This window comes from Silurus meridionalis, chromosome 22 (genome assembly GCF_014805685.1).
Source record: "Silurus meridionalis isolate SWU-2019-XX chromosome 22, ASM1480568v1, whole genome shotgun sequence".
Lineage (NCBI taxonomy): Eukaryota > Metazoa > Chordata > Actinopteri > Siluriformes > Siluridae > Silurus > Silurus meridionalis.
In genome coordinates, this window is record NC_060905.1 from 43,545 (window position 1) to 64,507 (window position 20,963).

General features: G+C 41.0%; 1 protein-coding gene across 1 annotated transcript; it reads right to left on the bottom strand.

Moving 5' to 3' along the window:
• Window positions 1-7,528: 7,528 nt before the first annotated feature.
• Window positions 7,529-11,008, bottom strand: LOC124376142 (olfactory receptor 51E1-like). Its single transcript, XM_046835081.1, has one exon. The coding sequence runs from the start codon at window positions 8,963-8,965 to the stop codon at window positions 8,024-8,026; it is 942 nt and encodes a 313-aa protein (XP_046691037.1). The 5' UTR covers window positions 8,966-11,008; the 3' UTR covers window positions 7,529-8,023.
• Window positions 11,009-20,963: the final 9,955 nt, after the last annotated feature.

Consider the following 20,963-nt stretch of genomic DNA (forward strand, 5'->3'; position numbering starts at 1 on the left):
CCTTCTGGAAAGTATGTTATTTACTGTATTTGTAATTAATACTTGGTCGGGGCTCCTTTTGCTTTAATTACTGCCTCGTGGGGGTGGCATGGAGGAGATCAGACTGTAGCATCGAGGAGATCAGACTGTAGCATGGAGGAGATCAGATGGTGGCATGCAGGTGATCAGACTGTGGCATGGAGATCAGACTGTGGCATGGAGGAGATCAGACTGTGGCATGAAGGAAATTAGACTGTGGCATGGAGGTAATCAGACTGTGGCACTGCTGAGGTTGTGTAGAAGCCCAGCTTTCTTTGACAGTGGTCTTCAGCTCATCTGCATTTTTTGGTCTCTTGTTTCTCATGTTCCTCTTAAAAATAAGCCAGAGATTCTCTACGGGGTTCAAATCTGGTGAGTTTGCTTCAGTCAAGCACACCAACACCATGGTCATTTAACCAACTTTGTGGCAGTGTGAGAATCTCCATAAAGCTGGTCAGCAGAGGGAATCGTGAAGTGCTCAAGAACTTCCTCCGGTGGACGGCTGTGCTGAGCTTGGACTTGATAAAACACAGTGGACTAACACCAGCAGATGACACGAATCCCCAAACCACCACTGACTGTACAAACTTTACACTGGACCTCAAGCAGCTTGGATTCTGTGCCTCTCCTCTCTTCTCTTCTTCCAGACACTAGGACCCTGATTTTAATTAAATTAAATTTTCTTTCCTTTCATCAAAAGACGACTTTGTCCCACTGAGCAACAGTCCAGTGCTTTTTGTCCTTTGTCCAGGTAAGACAGCTCTGATGTTGTCTCTGGTTCAGCAGTGGCTCGACACGAGGAATGAGTCAGTTGTAGCCCATGGAGACGAGACGTCTGTGTGTCGAGGCTCTTGAAGCACTGATTTCAGCTGCAGGCCACTCTTTGTGAATCTCCATAAACTCTTGAATCTGCTTCGTTTCTCCTTTTTCTACCACATTTTTTTTACTTCCATTCAACTTTCCATTAATGTGCTTGGATCCAGCAGTCTGTGAACAGCAGCTTCTTTAGTGATGACCTTTTGTGTCTCACCCTCCATGTGAAGGGGTCAATGATCTGGACAATTGTCAAGTCAGCAGTTTTCCCCCATGATTGTGGAGCCTGAACCAGACTGAGACGCCATTTAAAGACTCAGGAAACCTGAGCAGGTGTTTGGAGTTAATGAGCTGATTAGTGAGACATCACGAGTCTCCAATATTGAACTTTCTCACAATATTCTCATTTTCTGATACTGAATTTTGGGTTTTCATCAGCAGCTGTGAGCCAAAATCATCAAAATGAAAAGAAATAAACACTTAAAATATATCAGTGTGTGTGTGTGTGTGTGTGATGAATCTATATCATATACCAGTTTCACTTATTTTATTAAATTACTAAAATAAATAAACTTTTAAAAAAATCATCTTCTTCTTTCGGCTGCTCCCATTAGGCATCGCCACAGCGGATCATCCGTCTCCATACCCCCCTGTCCTCTACATCTGCCTCTTTCAAACCGACAACCTGCATGTCTTCCTTTACCAAATCCATAAACCTCCTCCTTGATCTTCCTGGTGCCTCCATCCTCAGCATTCTCCTACTGATATACCCCATGTCCCTAATAATACCTTATTATCTGTGTAAAGCTGCTTTGAAACAATGTTCATTGTTAAAAGCGCAATACAAATAAAAATGAATTGAATTGAACAGAATTACATTAAATTGTCCCTCCTCTGCACATCTCCAAACCATCTCAATCTCACCTCCCTCACCTTGTCTCCAAAACGTCCTACATGCACTGTCCCTCTAATAAACTCATTTCTAATCCTGTCCATCGTCGTCACTCCCAACGAACATCTCAACATCTTCAGCTCTGCTACCTCCAGCTCCACCTCCTGTCTTTTACTCAATGCCACTGTCTCTAAACCTACAACATCTCAGGTCTCACCACAGTCCTATAAACTTTCCCTTTCACTCTCACAGATACTCTTCTATCACAAATCACTCCTGCTATCACTCTTCTCCACCCACTCCACCCTGCCTGCACTCTTTTCTTCACTCCTCTAACACACTCTCCATTACTTTACACTGTTGACCCCAGGTACCTGAACTCCTCCACCTTCTCCACCGCTTCTCCCTGCAACCGCACCCCTCCACTGCCCTCCTTCTCATTCACACACATGTACTCTGTCTTACTCCTACTGACGTTCATTCCTCTTCTCTCCAGCGTGTACCTCCACCTCTCCAGGCTCTTCTCAACCTGCTCCCTACTCTCACCACTAATCACAATATTATCTGCAAACATCATAGTCCACGGAGTCTCCTGTCTGACCTCGTCCTTCAACCTGTCCATCACCACTGCAAACAGGAAAGGGCTCAGAGCCAATCCTTGATGCAGTCCAACCTCCACCGTGAACCAGTCTGTAAAAAAGAACATCATTCAAAAGTTGATTTATTGAAAGTTGATTGAAAAGAAATAAACTTTAAATTATATTTTTATTTATTTGGATGCACCTTTAATTGTGAAAATTGTAAAAATTATTAATTATTTGATTTATGACTATTATGATTTATGACAGAAGAGCAGAGGTAGTGGAAAGCCAGGATATAAATATATAACTTATTGCTTAACTACATGGTTCAGGAGATGCACATAATCAGTTTCATAACAAAAACATGTAGACTCACTGGGAATTGAAGGTGGAGGAAAGAGGCAGCTAAAAAGTTAATGCTGATCAGAACCCAGGTCACCATCTAAGCTGCCATTGAACCAAGGCCCTTAATCCTGTGTGATTTGTATCTGTGTAAACACGTCACGTTTCTGATGTTAAAAAATTTAATTGAATACATATTTCATCTAAATAGATGAAAGTATAAGGGTTTTAGAAGATAATTCCTGTTCCTATTCAATTGCTGTTGAAAAGGTGAATTCAGATATAACACTGAAACTTACATCGTTGATGGCGTCTTTCACTCGAGCATTTCCTTTTACAATGAATAGTAGAATAATGAAAAGTGCATTCTGTCTATTTGGCAAAATGAGTCCTGGTGTACCCAAGACTGATCATGTGTTTTAAGGAGTTTTGCAGAATAAAAATCCCATTCAGAAAAACCAGTAGCAGGAGAAAGGATGAATATTTTCACAAGCTCACTCTGTACAATCTTAGGTTTTGTTGTGGAGATCTCTGCAACTGCATGAGTAGATGTATGTAGAAAAACCAGGTGTAATAAACATAATAATAAAATAGTGAAGAACCAGATAACAATTAGTGTAATAATAAAATTGTCATGTTTAATTGCAAAATAACAGAGAGAATTAAAACTGAATGTGTAGCCATTCTGCAATTGTTTAAACCATTTAAAAAATAATTGCAAGTAAATGTAAATTTTTATTTGTTTTTATAATTTATTCTAGAATATAATCTAATGTGATTATACTGTCTACATGGGCAGTTATCAAATTATCTGGCTACAATTTATAAGCCTGAACGTTTTGTTGTGTTTCAGTCCAGGTTGAAAAAGAGTTTAAAGAGGTGCAGTAGCTGATGTGAATACATGTTTGGTGCGCTAGCATGGTGAAATGTGTGTACCGTAATTTCCGGACTATAAAGCGTATATAAGCTGCACCCACTGAATTTTACAAATATTTTTATTTTGAACATAAATAAGCCGCAACTGTCTATAAGTGTCAGGGATTCCCCATGCCACGCCTCCCTCGGCCGCTGTCAGACATTCACCCTGTCAGTTCTTGAAAGTCATGCTGGTGATTCTCGTGGCTGCTCAACCGCCAGCATTCCCCGCTGGTTCTGTCGTTGAACTCCGTTCCCGTAAGGATTGTTCTTTGCTATTGGAGTTTACTTTCATTTCGGGTTTTGCTTTTGTTGGACATCTCCTTTCGTTGAGGATTACTCGTCCCGAGCGGATACTTTTGGTTTGTGACTAAAGACTATGATTGACTTGCTTCCGCTTCCAGGTCATGGTCATCAGCCTGACAATAAGCCACAGGTGTCTACACTAATGTACTTTGCACAGGCTTTAACGAAAGACACGTTACATACGGTGTAACGGGTGAAATATGTTGCGCTTCCTTTAGGAGCATAGTGGTATTTTGATAATAGCCTGCCACTGCATTTTTCCAGTATTACTGCATGTGTTCAAGACAAGGATTATGTTATTATTATTTTCTGATGCTGATTTCTAAGTTTTTTTGACTAACCCGTAACGCTGTTGCCAAGAAAAATAAAAAAGCACAAGTTTTGGAAACCGACTCTACTACAATTAACAAATTAACGGAAAAAACACTAGGTCAGTGGAACAAGGAAACCCACAAAGAGCATGAAACAACAAACAAAAGACAATTTTAGTGAATAGCAGTCTAAGTCCTTCCACTTGCTCTTGCAAGAAAAACGTATTAAATTCAAGTAACATTTTTATTTCCCTTTTATTATATTTTCTTCCAATGTTCTCAGTCAGTCACCTAACCCAGCCATTAGGGTTCCACAAGCCAGTGCACTCTTAGTGCTGGTCCCAAGCCCGGGTAAATGGGGAGGGTTGCGTTAGGAAGGGCATCCAGCGTAAAACGTGCCAAATCAAATATGCAGATCACAAATTAGATTTTCATACCGGATCGGTCGAGGCCCGGGTTAACAACGACCGCCACAGGTATCGTTAGCCAACAGGGTACCGGTGGAAATTGGGCTACTGTTGGCCGAAGAAGGAAAAGGAGAGGAGGAAGACGTCTACAGAGACAGCAGGAAAAGGAGCAGTGTAGGAGAGTGGAGGTTCGGGTTGGTACTTTAAATGTTGGTACTATGACGGGTAAAGGGAGAGAGATAGCTGATATGATGGTGAGGAGAAAGGTAGATATGTTGTGTGTTCAGGAGACCAAGTGGAGAGGGAGTAAGGCCAGGAACATTGGAGGTGGGTTCAATCTGTTCTATCATGGTGTGGATGGAAAGAGAAATGGTGTAGGGGGGATTCTGAAGGAAGGGTACAGTGGAGGTGAAGAGAGTTTCTGATAGGGTGATGAACGTAAAGCTGGAAGTTGATGATAAATGTCATCAGTGCCTATGCTCCACAAGTTGGCTGTGAGATGGAGGAGAAGGAAAGATTCTGGAGTGAATTAGATGAAGTGTTAGATGTGTACCCAGGAAAGAACAATTGGTGATTGGGGCAGACTTTAATGGGCATGTTGCTGAAGGGAACAGAGGTGATGAGGAGGTGATGGGTAGGTATGGTTTTAAGGAGAGGAATGTGGAAGGGCAGACGGTGGTAGATGTTGCTAAAAGGATGGAAATGGCAGTGGTGAACACTTATTTTAAGAAGAAGGAGGATCACAGGGTGACGTATAAGAGTGGAGGAAGGTGCACACAGGTGGACTATGTTCTATGCAGGAGATGCAACCTGAAGGAGATTGGAGACTGTAAGGTGTTGGCAGGGGACAGTGTAGCTAGACAGCATCGGATGGTGGTCTGTAGGATGGTTTTGGTGGCGAAGAAGGTGAGTGAGGACTGAAAGAAGAATAAGATGGTGGAAACTGAAGGAGGAAGAGTGTAGTGTGAGGTTCAGGAAGAGGTCAGACAGGAGCTCAGTGGTGGTGAAGAGGTGCTGGATGATTGTGGAACTACTGCAGGAGTGATGAGGGAGGCAGCTAGAAAAGTACTTGGTGTGACATCTGGAAATAGAAAGGAAGACAAGGAGACGTGGTGGTGGAATGAGGAAGTGCAGGAGAGCATAAGGAGAAAAAGGTTGGCAAAACAGAAGTGGGATAGATAGAGTGATGAAAAAAGTAGGCAGGAGTACAAGGAGATGCGGCAGCAGGTAAAGAGGGATGTAGCAAAAGCCAAGGAAAAGGCGTATGAGGAGCTGTAGGAGAAGTTGGACACTAAGGAAGGAGAAAAGGATTTATACCAATTGGCCAGGCAGAGAGACCGAGCTGGAAAGGATGTGCTGCAAGTTAGAGCAATAAAGGATGGAGAGGGAAATGTGTTGACTAGTGAGGAGAGTGTGTTGAGAAGCTGATGAATGAGGAAAATCAGAGAGAGAGAAGGTTGGATGATGTGGAGTTGGTAGAGCAGGATGTAGATAGGATTAGTAAGGAGGAAGTGAGAGCAGCGATTAAGAGGATGAAATGTGGAAAGTCGGTTGGACCAGATGACATACCTGTAGAAGCATGGAGATGTTTAGGAGAGATGGCAGTGGAGTTTTTAAAGATTCTGGAAGGTGGAAGGATGCCTGAGGAATGGAGAAGGAGTGTGCTGGTACCGATCTTTAAGCATAAGGGAGATGTGCAGACCTGCAGTAACTACAGGGGAATTAAGTTGATCAGTCACACCATGAAGTTATGGGAAAGAGTAGTGGAAGCCAGGCTGAGAAAAGAGATGACCATCTGTGAGCAACAGTATGGTTTCATGCCGAGGAAGAGCACCACAGACGCATTATTTGCTTTGAGCCCTTTCCTGTTTGCAGTGGTGATGGATAGGTTGAAGGATGAGGTCAGACAGGAGTCTCCCTGGACTATGATGGAGAAAACTAGTGGGTGGAGAAGAGTGACAGGAGTGATTTGTGATAGTAGGGTATCCGCAAGATTGAAAGGGAAAGTTTATAGGACTGTGGTGAGACCTAAAATGTTGTATGGATTAGAGACAGTGGCATTGAGTAGAAGACGGGAGGTGGAGCTGGAGGCAGCAGAGCTGAAGATGGGAGTTGGGAGTGACGAGGATGGACAAGATTAGAAATGAGTTTATTAGAGGGACAGCGCATGTAGGACGTTTTGGTGACAAGGTGAGGGAGGCGAGATTGAGATGGTTTGGACATGTGCAGAGGAGGGACATGAATTATATTGGTAGCTGAGGATGGAGCCACCAGGTAGGAGGAAAAGAGAAAGGCCAAGGAGGAGGTTCATGGATGTGGTGAGAGAAGACATGCAGGTAGTTGGTGTAAAAGAGGCAGATGTAGAGGACAGGGGGTATGGAGACGGATGATCCGCTGTGGCGACCCCTAATGGGAGCAGCCGAAAGAAGAAGTTGTTGTTCTCAGTCAGTCACTTGCTGATGAACTGATGTCCTGATGTCACTCATCATCAATTCTCGGATGTAAATTGCACACTAGTATTCTAGTAGTAAATCAGTCAAATCAATATGGAGGGGCATGAAATTAGAATGAAAGTGAGACAAAGAGTCATATACAGCAGTGGTCCCTAATCCCTGGGCTGAGGACCGGCACCGGTTTGTGGGTCAAACGGTACCAGGCCACACAGAAAGAATACATTACATACAAATCTTTTTTATTTACGTTTTATTTATTATCTGATTCTGAACGATGTTTTATTTTGGAAAATGACCGGATTTTCTCCTCCACATCTGTCTATGACTCACTCTTGATTCAGGATGCCTTGGTCACTTGTCTTACCTTCATACACTACCTTCTTAAATGAGCTCCGGCCACTAACACATAATACATTACCGCTAAATTCAAACCCCCAAGCGAGCAAAATGAACAAAAAACAACACAGTGGACCTACACAGTTCACCTTTATTAATAGATTTAGAAAATACAATTTATTTGCCGATCGTATCCTTTATTTTGTTCTATTTATCTGCCACTCCTTAAAGGCCGGCCCGTGAAAATATTGTCTGACATTAAACCGGTCCGTGGTGCAAAAAAGTTTGGGGACCGCTGATGTACAGTACACACTGAGCAGGCCTCACAACAACATGAACACACACCAATACAATAATCTGCTCTACAGCTGTACAGACATCACAAACTAGTTTAATCTTTTCAGACTGTTCCTTTTAACGGTTTCTTTTCAGTTACAAAAAAAAAAAGTTACAGAAAATAACAACATTTTCTATTTTGGCCTCTGCTGCGTTTATACACACACCCACACACACACACACACACACACACACATATTAAATTCAATTCAGTTTTATTTGGAGAGCGCGTTTAACACTGCTTTACAGAGAAGTAAAAGGTTACAATTTGAATTTTTAAGTTTAGTGCCTATAACTGTATCATTTATCAGAGCTAATCTAAAAAGATATCTGTTTTCTTCCTTCGCAACATTTGTTTAATCCTATTAAAAATCTCCTGCAGTTTTAGTCCATATATAATCGGATTCAGTAGAGGAGGAATAACCAGATTTTCTACTGACATAATCATGGATATAATGTGAGGCATATTTCCTTCTAATCTACTATTTATAATTTCAAAACATGTAGTGACAGTGAAACTTATGAAAATTAAAATATGTGGTAAACAGGTCTGTAAAGCTTTTGCTCTGAAATCTTTTGAATTTTTTAAACAGACAGAAAGTATCCGTATATATGAGTAGATTGTGAAGATCACTTGTGGAAATACAGCAATGATGAAAATAAACAATCCATATGAACTATATGCAGAAATTTCTTCACAACTCAGTTTAGCAATTGCATGATTGTTACAGTATATTCTATTTAACTTGAAATTACAGTGTTTTGGCTGATAGAGTAAAACCATTGTGATACCATTTTCACAACTAGGCACAAAGCAACACAAAAATATGAGCCTTTTCACTGTAGACATTTTTACAATAGAAGCATATTGTAATGGTTTACAAATAGACACATATCTGTCATAGGCCATAGCTGACAACAACATAAACTCTGACATGGCATAAGTATAAATGAAAAATGCCTGAAAAACACATGCTTCAAAGGAGACAATTATGTTTTTGGATAAAATATCATTCAGAAATTTAGGGTAAAATGCAGTTGATCCACATAATGTGTTCATGAGCAAAGCAGTAATAAAAATGTACATAGGCTCATGAAGACGCTCATTTGTGTATATAACATAAATGACAATAGTGTTAAAACAGATGATCATTAGGTATATAGAAAGGGTAACTAGAAAATAAACATATCTGTACTTCTCCAGCTCCACATGTCCTGTCAGGATTAAATATGTAACATTTCCCGAATAATCCATTAATTTCTCCAAGCATTAAAGAACAGTTTATGGCTTGCTCATAAAGGATAAATGCACACCATTCACCTTACCTGTTAAAATCTGTAAAGCTGCTTTGAGACAATGTCTGTTGTGAAAAGTGCAATAGAAATAAACTTGAAACTTGAACAGTTTATGCCAGTTCAGATATATTCAGGTAATTTATTAAAAAGAACAAACAAACTCCAAACTAGTTCTGTTCTTAAGAAAGCAGATTTGTCAACATTTATACTTTTTTTTTTAAATACATATTCTTTATTGGTTCTCTGACTAGCCACACTGGTAAGCCACGCCTCGATAAAAAAAAAGTCTCTGCTCAGTTAAGTTTGGAAAAAAAAAAAAAATAGAGAATATCAATATCTTCTTTTACCACCGACAGTTTTAAAGACTACATCTCTGTGCCACTTGTACACATCTGTACCAACTGTAGCATTTTTTCGTCAATTATTCAATTCTTTACTGAGACAAAGTAGAAGAGTAATAGTAATGTGTCTTTTCATGTATTTTAATGCTTTAAATTCAGTGAAAAACAAACATGAGGGTAAAAGTTTACATTGATAAAGACAATGAACCCATTTGGTTGATGATTTTCACTGAATGAGCAGTGCTGCAGTGACAGTGGCAGCAGCCTCACAGACTTCATAACAAAATTTGGCACTCGTAAATTCTACCATCATGTTCTGCCTCAGAATGTCACAGTACATGTTGGAATCCATGTTTCCCCTCAATGAAGTGCAGCTCCCCAGTACCAGCAGCACTCATGCAGCCCCAGACCATGATGCTGCCACCACCATGCTTCACTGTAGGCAAGACAGTTATTTTGGTTCTCCTTACCAGGGTGTCACCACACATGCTGGACACTATCTGAGCCAAACAAGTTTATCTTAGTCTCATCAGACCACAGGACATTGTTCCAGGAAATTTGTGCTCCTGGACAGGTTGTCTTCAGCAAACTGTTTGCGGGTTTTCTTCTGAGCCAGCTTTAGAGAAGGTCCCTTCTGGGATGACGGTCTGCAAACTGACTTGTTGCAGTGTGCAGCGTACGGTCAGAGCACTAAAAAGGGTAACTTCTGCTTCTGCAACCTCTGAAGCAATGCTGCAGTACTCACACATCTGTTTTTTTGAAGCAGCTTCTTTAAAACCTGATGCATGAGGACTCGACTTGTTTGATGGACCCTTGTGAGGTCTGTTCTGAGTGGAACCTGTCTTGGAGAACCTTTGTATGACCCTGACCACTGTACTGTAAATCAGTTTCAGGGTGATACCGGTCTTCTTATAGCCTCGGCATCTTTGTGGAAAGCAAGGGTTCTAATTCTTAAATCCTCAGAGAGTCTTTACCATGAAGTGCCATGTGGAACATCCAGTGATCAGTATGAGATATTCGACTCAAAGATACACAAATTTGTATGGTTCTGTCAAGCGACAAAAACATTAACATAATGAATAGGACATGTGGCTTTGCATCGTTACATCACGTACAGCTGTTATCACTCAGATTACTAAAATAGTTACAGAAATGAGAGAGTGTACTCACTTTTGTGAAATACTGTGTTTTCAAAATGATCTACATTGAAGAAAAGAGTATTTTCTATAAATTATAATCTATATTAAAATATCAAAATGAATTAAATCTGAAGCTTATATAATAGCTTAGATATTTTGGCCTATTATCCCAAAGCAGAATATTTATTATTTATAAGTCGAATTCCTACAAACTTTCCACAGAAAGCTGCTGGACCAGACAACACTTCTGGAAGAGGGCTCTAAGGATGTGCAGACCAGCTGATTGATGTTCTTCAACATCTCTCTGTGTAATGCAGTCATTCCAACATGCTTCATGGCCAACTAACATCTTCTCTGGAAAACTTCAGTGACCTGCCTCAATGATTACCGTCCAGAGGCTCATCAAGACCCTGCTGCCCACCTTGCTTGACTCACTAGAGTTCATGTATCAACCTAACCTAACCTTTTCCTGCAACCTCTACCATGCTTCATCTCGAGTCAAGTCAAGTCAAGTCAAGAAGCTTTTATTGTCATTTCAACCTTATATAACTAATGCAGTACACAGTGAAATGAGACAACGTTCTCCTGAACCCAGGTGCTACATAAAACAACAGTAAACAACAGTAAACAACAGTCACAGAACAGAAGAACACAGGGCCAGGAACTAAGATCCTCGCCACATAAAGTGCATGTGTGCAACTGGTGCAAACAGTGCAAAAGACAACACAAGACAGTGCAAGACAACACAGGACAGTGCAGGACAATACACAATACACAAAATATAAAAATAAAAACAGCAATAGCTCCGCCAGTAAAACCTGGCTTCGCCTCTCTGATAGCACGGGACAGTTAAGGCCGTCTTGTCCCCTGTTCTGAAGGCAGAGTCTCTTGTTTTTAGCAGCGCACGCACCTTGGCCGTCATCCATGGCTTCTGGTTGGAGCATGTAGTGATGGTCTTGGAGATAGTCACGTCATGAATGCACTTGCCGATGTAGCTGGTCACTGTTGACGTGTACTCCTCCAAGTTGATGAAATCGCCATTGGTTGCAGCTTCCCTGAACATGTCCCAGTCAGTGCATTCAAAACAGTCCTGGAGAGCAGACATGGATCCTGCTGGCCAGGTTCTCACTTGTTTTTGAGCTGGTCTTGAACGCCTGCTGAGTGGTCTGTATGCTGGGATCAACATAACAGAGATGTGGTCTAAGTACCTGAGGTGGGGGCGGGGCTTCGCCCGGTATGCGCCCCGGATGTTTGTGTAAACAACATCCAGCGTGTTTTCTCCTCTGGTTGCAAAGTCCACATTCTGATAGAATTTGGGAAGCACAGTCCTGAGATTTGCATGATTAAAATCTCCGGTGACTATAAACAATCCGTCAGGGTGTGTGTTTTGAAGTTCGCTAATGGTCCCGTAGAGCACACTGAGCGCTTCCTTAGCATTAGCGCTAGGTGGTATGTACACTCCGAGCACAATAGCGGTGGTGAATTCCCGTGGTAAATAAAAAGGTCTACATCTCACAACAATAAACTCCAGCAGCGATGAGCAGTAGGTAGAAACAAGCACAGAGTTCTTACACCATTCCGTGTTGATGTAAACACACAGACCGCCGCCGCGAGTCTTACCGCACAGAGCTGCATTTCTGTCGGCACGAAACACGGCTAGCCCGTCCAGCTGGATGGCGGCGTCCGGAACTCTGTCGCTCAGCCACGTCTCCGTAAACACAAAAACGCAGCAGTGTCTGTACTCACGCCGAGTAGCTTGTTGGAGTCTGATGTAGTCTAATTTATTGTCCAGGGAGCAGACATTTGCCAGCAGTAGTGATGGTAGAGCGGGCCGGCTAGGGTTAGCTTTTAGCCTAGCATTAGCACCCGCTTGCTTTCCGCGTTTCTGCTTCCTCACGCAGCGCTTCCGATTCCCCCTCCTCCGTCTGTCCTAAATATTGTGACACGTGCATAGCATTTTGTTCATCTTCAACTACACTGTTAGAATAAATCTGAAAGCACACAACTGTGTGTTAATAAGTTTCCCTTTACTTGAACTAGGAAACCCAGACCTGGTCCGGGATGATAATGCCTCTGTGCACTAAGCCAGCTCCAGGAAGATATGATTGACATGGTTTGGAGTGAAAGTTTATCAGTTGCCTGCTATAAAGCTCAGTACTTAACGCTATTAAACACCTTATGAATGCAATTTAAAATCTCTATTTGATCAACTAATGGGGACTGAATGTTGAAAGGATGTTCAATAAGCACACAGCAATCTTATTGTCTACAAACCTTCATCCATATAGTACGTGTTTTAATGTTGTTCATCATTATCATTATGTCATTATGTTGATCATCAGTACTTGATCAGGAAATTGAGCCTATTTGGTTGTTCAACTCTCAAATTAAATCAAATTTTATTTGTTACATACACATTCATACAGGGTATGACATGCAGTGAAATGCTTTTTACGATAGTTCTGCATGAGGGAATAGAAAGGGGAAAAAAATAAAAACAAAGAAAAAGAAGGCAGAAAAATAAACTATATAAACTATAAGAATATATAAAGGTGTATATGAGAGAAAAAAATGTATATACAAATATATGCTTATGGCAGTAAGCAGTAAAACAGTAAACAATAGTAAACAATTTAAGGTGATTTTGATTGTCCATAAAGTGTGCGTGTGTGATATGGTGTGGTGTGAAGTGTCCATAAGTGTCCGTGTGCGGTATAGTGTGGTGTGAAGTGTCGGTGTGCGGTATGGTGGGGTAGAAAAAAAAAAAAATATAAAGTGCACTGTGCTGTGCCAGTCCAGAGTTTAAAGTGTGATGATGGAGAGAGTGGGCCAGTTTTTAGATCCTGGGTGTTTCCTGGTTTAAACTCCGAATGGCCTGCGGAAGAAGCTCCTCCTCATTCTCTCTGTGTTCGATTTCAGGGAGCGGAAGGCGTTTCCCTGATCGCAACAAAGAAAAGAGTCCATTGTTGGGATGGCTGAGGTCCTTCATAATCTTCCTGGCTCTAGTCCCACACCGCATGCTGTAGATGTCCTGCAGGTTAGGGGGCTCGGTGCGGATGGTACTTTCAGCTGAATGCACCACCCTCTGAACTGCATGGTGCTGTTAACAAACCGGGTTAGGGTAAGCGTTAGGGTAAGTGATGCTACCTGTCAGAACGCTCTCAATGGTGCAGATGTAGAAAGTATTTAGCACCGGAGAGGGTAGTTTAAAGTCCCTTAAGCATCTCAGATGGTACAGATGCTGCCAGGCCTTCTTCACCAGGGTGTTGGTGTGACAGGACCAAGACAGGTCCTGTGTGATGTGAACACCTAGGTACCGGAAACTGTCCACTCTCTCCACTGGGGTCCCATTGATGTTTAGCAGTTGGTATGACCGCCCCTGCTTTGTGCTGAAGTCCACGATCAACTCTTTAGTTTTGCTGATGTTCAGGAGAAGTTTGTTCTCCTGGCACCATCTCTCCAGGGTCTTAACCTTCTGTAGGTAGGCCATCTCGTTGTTGTTGAGGTCAGGCCCACCACAACAGTGTCGTCAGCAAACTTGATGATGGTGGTGTAGTTGGAAGTGGCCACACAGTCATATGTGTACAGTGAGTACAGCAGGGGGCTCACAACACAACCCTGGGGAGCTCCAGTGCTGAGGGTGAGGGTGGATGAGGTGTGTTTGCCCACCCATACGGCTTGTGTTCTGTCCGTCAGGAGGTTAGAGATCCATTGGCACAGCAGGAGTCCCAGGACCTCCAACTTAGAGTTGAGTGTGGAGGGAATTATGGTGTTAAATGCTGAACTGTAGTCCACAAACAGCATTTTTGTATAATTCCCATTTCTTTGGTCCAGGTGGCTCATCGTAGTGTAAAGGAGATGAGCAATGGTGTCCTCAGTAAAACGGTTCTGACGGTACGCGAACTGTCTTGTCAAGTCAAGTTTATTTCTATAGCGCTTTTTACTACAGACATTGTCTCAAAGCAGCTTTACAGAAATCAACAGTCAAGGTGAATAGTGTGTGTTTATCCCTGATGAGCAGCCGTGGCGACTGTGGCAAGGAAAAACTCCCTTAGATGTAATAAGGAAGAAACCTTGAGAGGAACCAGACTCAAAAGGGAAACTCATCCTCATTTGGGTGACATCAAGAGTTTGATCATACATCTTTCAACAATACAGAACACTGAAGAGTGAGAACTAACATGAGCACTGGAGTATAAGATTAAAAGTAAGCGGAGTCACTGTTATTTATACTAATAATCTGAGCGTCACACAAAATACTAAAGATGTAAAACATTTAAAGTTCTTTACACCAACATAAAATATTCAGTGTCCAAAAGCAGGTCCAGTCAGTCAATTCCACTAATTATTATTTATAGACCCCCAGGGGCCCGACTCTGATTTTCTCATAGAATTTGCAGATTTCATCACAATTTTAGCTACTTCATTACACAAAGCATTACTTATTGGTGACTTAAATATTCATTTTGATAATCAGGAAGACTCCTTAAGAGCAGCAGTTGTGTCCATTCTAGATTCAGTTGGAATTAATCAGAATGTTATAGGACCCACTCATAGTGGAGACACACTCTCGATTTGTTGTTAACATTTGGATTAAAAATAAAAAAATTAGTCATAATTCCACAGTCTGAAGTTATTTCAGATCATTATCTAATCTCTTTTAAAATTTGCCTCAGTCATTGCATTACTACCTCACCACGTTACCGTGTTAAGCGTACTTTCACGTCAGCTACAGCAGCGCGTTTTATCAATAATCTTCCAGAAATTACGGAATTATCTCCGTCTGACCCCGCAGAGCTCGACTGGGCAACTGAATACCTCGAATTAACGTTACGTTACACTCTAGATGATGGAGCTCCCCTTAAGACCAAAATGATCAGAGAGAAAAAATCATCACAGTGGTATAATGATCATACACGCACCTTAAAACAGACCACTTGAAAATTAGAACGTAAATGGCGTCAAACAAAATTGACAGTATTTCAAAAAGCATGGAAGGAGAATCTCCTGAGTTTTAGAAAATCTCTAAGTGCTGCTGATCAGCATATTTCTCCTCCCTCATAGAAAATAACAAGCAGAATCCTAGATTTTTATTCTGTACTGCAGCAAAATGAACAGGGAATAAAAGCACTGCACTCACATGCACACCATCAATAGGTAGTAATGATTTCATCAACCTTTTTAATAATAAAATTGAAAACATTAGGCAAGAAATCCAGACGGTTAATATAAATCCAAATTACTTTACAAGTAACCCTGTAGACAGCAGTGTCATTATAGCAGACAATCAATTACAAAGCTTCACTACTATTCATGAGAATGACTTAATTTCATTAATCATCAACCTGCATTCTCGATCCCTTGCCTACAAGTTTCTTTAAACAGATAATTCCAGGGGTAATTGAACCTGTTTTAAAAATAATTAACTCTTCCATTAGCACTGGTTATGTACCTAAATCCTTCAAACTGGCAGTTATCCACCCCCTAATTAAGAAACCTGACCTTGACCCATGTCAGTTGTCCAACTACAGACCAATATCAAATCTCCCCTTTATATCCAAAATTTTAGAAAAGGTTGTAGCACAGCAGTTCTGCTCACATCTACTGAGGAATAACATTTTTGAAATGTATCAGTCAGGATTTCGGCCTCATCATAGCACAGAGACGGCGTTAGTTAAGGTGGTATATGACCTGTTATTGGCCTCTGATCAGGGTTTTGTCTCTTACTTGTTTTGCTCGACCTAAGGGCAGCTTTTGACACCACTGATCACACTACATGAGAACGTTGTTGGAATAAAGGGAACAGCTCTCTCCTGGCTCAGGTCTTATTTAACTGATTGCCATCAGTTTGTTGATGTAAATGGAGTTCTCCACACTCTCTGAGGTAAAGTTTGGTGTTCCTCAAGAATCTGTCTTAGGCCCTTCGCTTTTCTCTTTATATCTGCTGCCTCTGGGTGGAATTATTCATAAACATGGGATTTGCTTCCATTGCTATGTTGATGATACACAGCTGTATATTTTATCAAAGCCAGATGAGAGAGATCAGCTTAACAATGTTGAGAAAAGGCTCTTCTGCTCTACCGGTAGTGTGTACAGCATGAGGTAATAGTCTGTGATGTCATCACTCTGAGGTAAAATATCTATATCAGTGATGTCTGCTCTGTGGGATATTATTAAGTCTAATGTGTGGTTAAAGCAATGAGTTGCCCTGGTGATGTTTTGTTTAACCCCAAAAGAGTTTAATAAGTCCACAAATTATAGTCCTAGAGCATCGTTTACATCATCTACATAAATATTAAAATCTCCCACAAGCAGCACTTTATCAAAATTGATCAAGAGGTCTGAAAGAAAACAAACAAACTCTTGAGGAAAGATCAGTGTAGGGCCCTGGGGGTCTGTACACAGTGGCCAGAGCAAGAGATAGTAGGGGTTTCCTATGAAGTTCTGAATTAACAACTTTAAGAATGAGCACTTTAAATGATTTAAACCTGATTCCTAATCGCTGACTAACATTAAGAACGGCAATATAAATGGTTGCTACACCTCCCCCACGAACAGTCTGCTTATAAACATTTTCTGACATTGTAGACCCATTTAGACCCATATAATCATTTTGTTTAATTCAGGTCTCAGTGAGAGAGTGCTGAGAGATTATTATCTGTGATCATCTCATTTACAATCAGTGCTTTGAGTGCAAGTGATCTAATGTATAAAAAAACTTTAGAACTTTTTTGTGTTTGCTTACCTGGCCTTTTTTCAGTTTTCACAGATTTTTTCTGGATCTTGTGTATTTAATTCTTGGTTTTACTACATGAGAAATAGATAAGTTTTTATAAATTGGGCTGTGTGTGTACTTGTAACTATTTGGTTTGTTGTATAAATGTTGTCATAGTCATAAATTGCATGATGTCTTACTTTCAGTCAGATGGTGTGAAGCATCCTAGAGATGTCACTGCTGGTCCAACTCTGCTGGGGCGCAGGCCATCAGGGTGGAAGAACCTAGGACGCTCCCAGAAAAAAATCCAATTATCAACAAAGAGAAGTTTGTGTTCTCGACACCATGACTGTAACCTTAATTAAATGCAAAAAGTATACTAAACTTCTAACATTCCTCGCTGGTCCTCTTTGTTTGCATCAGCCTGGTGTCGTTTACTCCGGCATGGAGAACAACAGTTTCTAAGTTCTCGTTCAGGATCACAGGAACCTGCACCAGGAAAACAGAGTGTGTACCTTACCTTTGACTCTGGGTTATGATTTATGATCAAACTCTTGATGTCACCCAAATGAGGATGGGTTCCCCTTTTGAGTCTGGTTCCTCTCAAGGTTTCTTCCCCATTACATCTAAGGGAGTTTTTCCTTGCCACATTTGCCACGGCTGCTCATCAGGGACAAATTCACACCATTCACCATCACTGTTGATTTGTGTAAAGCTGCTTTAAGACAATGTCTGTTGTGAAAAGCGCTATACAAATAAACCTGACTTGACTTGACTCTGTTAGTGTGGACATGCTGGACGATGGAATAAAAAAAATCACGGATCACGTTCCGTTCCATTCTCGGTCGAGACCTTGGTGGTGGAGGGGGACATGTCGTAATCTCTCGTCTTCCGCTGCTGCAGCATTCAGGGTCCGTGGTGCCCCGGTGCAGGAATAAACAATGTAAACGAACTGCGTTGCAGGTGCGCTGGGCCTGGGCAGGGAGACACACAGAGTTGAGGTGCTGGAAGCAATAGGTTAAACTCGAGAATTTAACTGGGACAAGTGAGCGTCCGAGCGGAATGTTTCCAGCACCGCTTGCTGCTCTCGCAGCTGGGCATGCTTTGCATGTAGGTCACAAATCTGTTTCTCCAAAGCCTCCAGCTCCAACTCCACTCGAACGAGTCCTCACCTGTGCTCAAAGGCAGACACACAGCTGACATAGAGCTTATAATAGCGAATAGAGTTAACATAAAGTGTGAGGCAATGAATGTAGTCAACACTAGTGGTAGTCAGTTAACAATCTACAGGCACAAGTCAGAAAGACAAAAACTATTCAGGATTATTTAAGGAGGAAAAAATATAAACTGTAAAGCAGGGGTGGCCAACCAGTCAGAGACCGAGAGCCACATTTTTGACTGTGTTACTGCAAAGAGCCACATCATACACATGGGCACACATGAACATCACCCATACCTTCCTCTAACACATACACACACACACCTCTGCTCAACCAGATTAATTGTAAATGTCACACACCAACATAATGACAGAAATTTACTCCTAAGACCACAGGACAGTCATTTTCAACAATGAACATTCTCACACACAAACTCTGTTTAACCAAGTCCACAAACAAAAATATAATAATTTACAATAGCGTAATATTCTTTTACTCTGCATGTTACTTAGTGGGACTTTTGGCATCCTTGCCTTGAACAATCCCCTTCAAATCTGCCTCGTATTCCGTTGTTGCCACTTGAAGCAATTATTTCACGTGTGTGTCAGTCAGAACAGATCGATGCTTTGATTTCACGTGTTTCAGGCTAGAAAACACAGCCTTTTTTTTTTTTTTTTATGTGTGTGTTCACTTCGCTTGAGTTCAATACGGTATTTTTGTCAAATGCGCATGCGCGTGAGATGAATATACCGCAGGGGTGGGCAATTAATTTTTACAAGGGGCCACATGAGAAAGCTGAATTGTGTCAGAGGGCCACACCAACGATAATATTTTAGGGATGCACCAAAATGAAAATTCAATTTAAATGGCAATGAAATCCATAATTTTTTGTGTTATGCCTTTTGCCTCGGCACCATCACTGGAAAACTTTTCTGCCTTTTCAAAAACGTCCTCTACAGACGGAGTGCGCATGCTCGGATTGACTTTACTTTTCTGCGCGTTCTTCTCATATTTAGAATGGCAATTGGGATGTTTGGATTTCAGGTGATAAATTAAACGCGACTTGGAAAAACTCTTTGCAGATACACCCCCTCTTGAAATTTCAGCATTGCATGTTTTGCAAATCGATATCCACACACCGCAGACATGTTGCTCTTATCCAGATAACCGTGTGCTGCTGCGCTTTTTTATTGCGTCATTACAATTGTGTTTCTGCCGTGTTGTTTCGGTAATTTAGGTATTTCCAAAAATTCTCGGTGCATCCCTGTAATTTATGATTGGCCTCATGCCAAGGTCTGATATACCGCAAAGTTTCCCAGTAGGGCAAGCTCATTTAAGTCTTAAAAATACCGCATTGAACTTAAGCAAAGCGAACACGCACATTAAAAATCAAACACACAGCCGCATGGAACCAGCCAAAAAGCCGCGGGCTGGCCACCCCTGCTGTAAAGTTTAAGTTTGAAAATGGCAACAGAAACACAAACACTGAACTTGTGGCAAACAAGTCAAACACAGGAAGCTCATTAGGGTCTTTTTTTCCTTCATCATTGACAGCATTGGCAATTAACACAAACACACACCTTAGACACACTCTTCACTCGTGCCATCTGAATAAAGTATTCAGGTCCAGACTGTGTAACAATTTCTTCCCTTAAGCCGTTAGACTCAATACAAAAAGAGTGGACTGACCGACACACACACACACACACACACACACACACACACACACACACACACAGAGAACACTCTAAATACATAATGGGTTCCATGTACATCTTCCCACTGTATACACACAAATTGTATTAAATCCATATTAAAAAATATATATATATATATATATATATATATATATATATATATATATATATATATATATATATATATACACACACACACACACACACACACACACATATATATATATATATATATATATGGGTTTTTCTTTTTGGCATTACACTTTATTACTAAAATTTATCATGTTATGTGATGTATCAGTAAAATATTATTTATTATTATGATAATTGTGACTTTTTACAATATCCATGAATTGAATAAACAGGATAATGAGGACTTTATTTTTCTCCTTGTCCATCCCAAGACAGTGTTTTGTCTCTAAAGTGGTAATTATTGTTAATACTCATTGGTATGATAATTGAGTGATAAACATGTTTGTTAGAGACTAAGGCAGTTGTCCAGCTTCAGGCCTTTAATCCCAGTGGAAGTGCGGTTCAGTTCCCAAAAGCTCTTATTACAGCACATGCTCATAATTAAACCCCAACAGAGGTAAAGCTTTTGAAATGTTTTCAGTACAGCTGACAATGTGCCACTGTGGACAATTCTAATTCCTGTGACATCAAACACTGATATCATCATTAATTAAAAACTGATAATGCAAAATGTCAAACAGAATACATATGTATAGTGTATAAAGTACATATTTATGTATCCAGGTTTAAACACACACACACACACACACACACACACACACACACACACACACACACACACACACACACACAAACTTGTCTACTAACTCAAATCCACTGAACTAATAAGGTGGACAAAAACAGGTTTTTAACTCCATCCCTTAACCCTAACC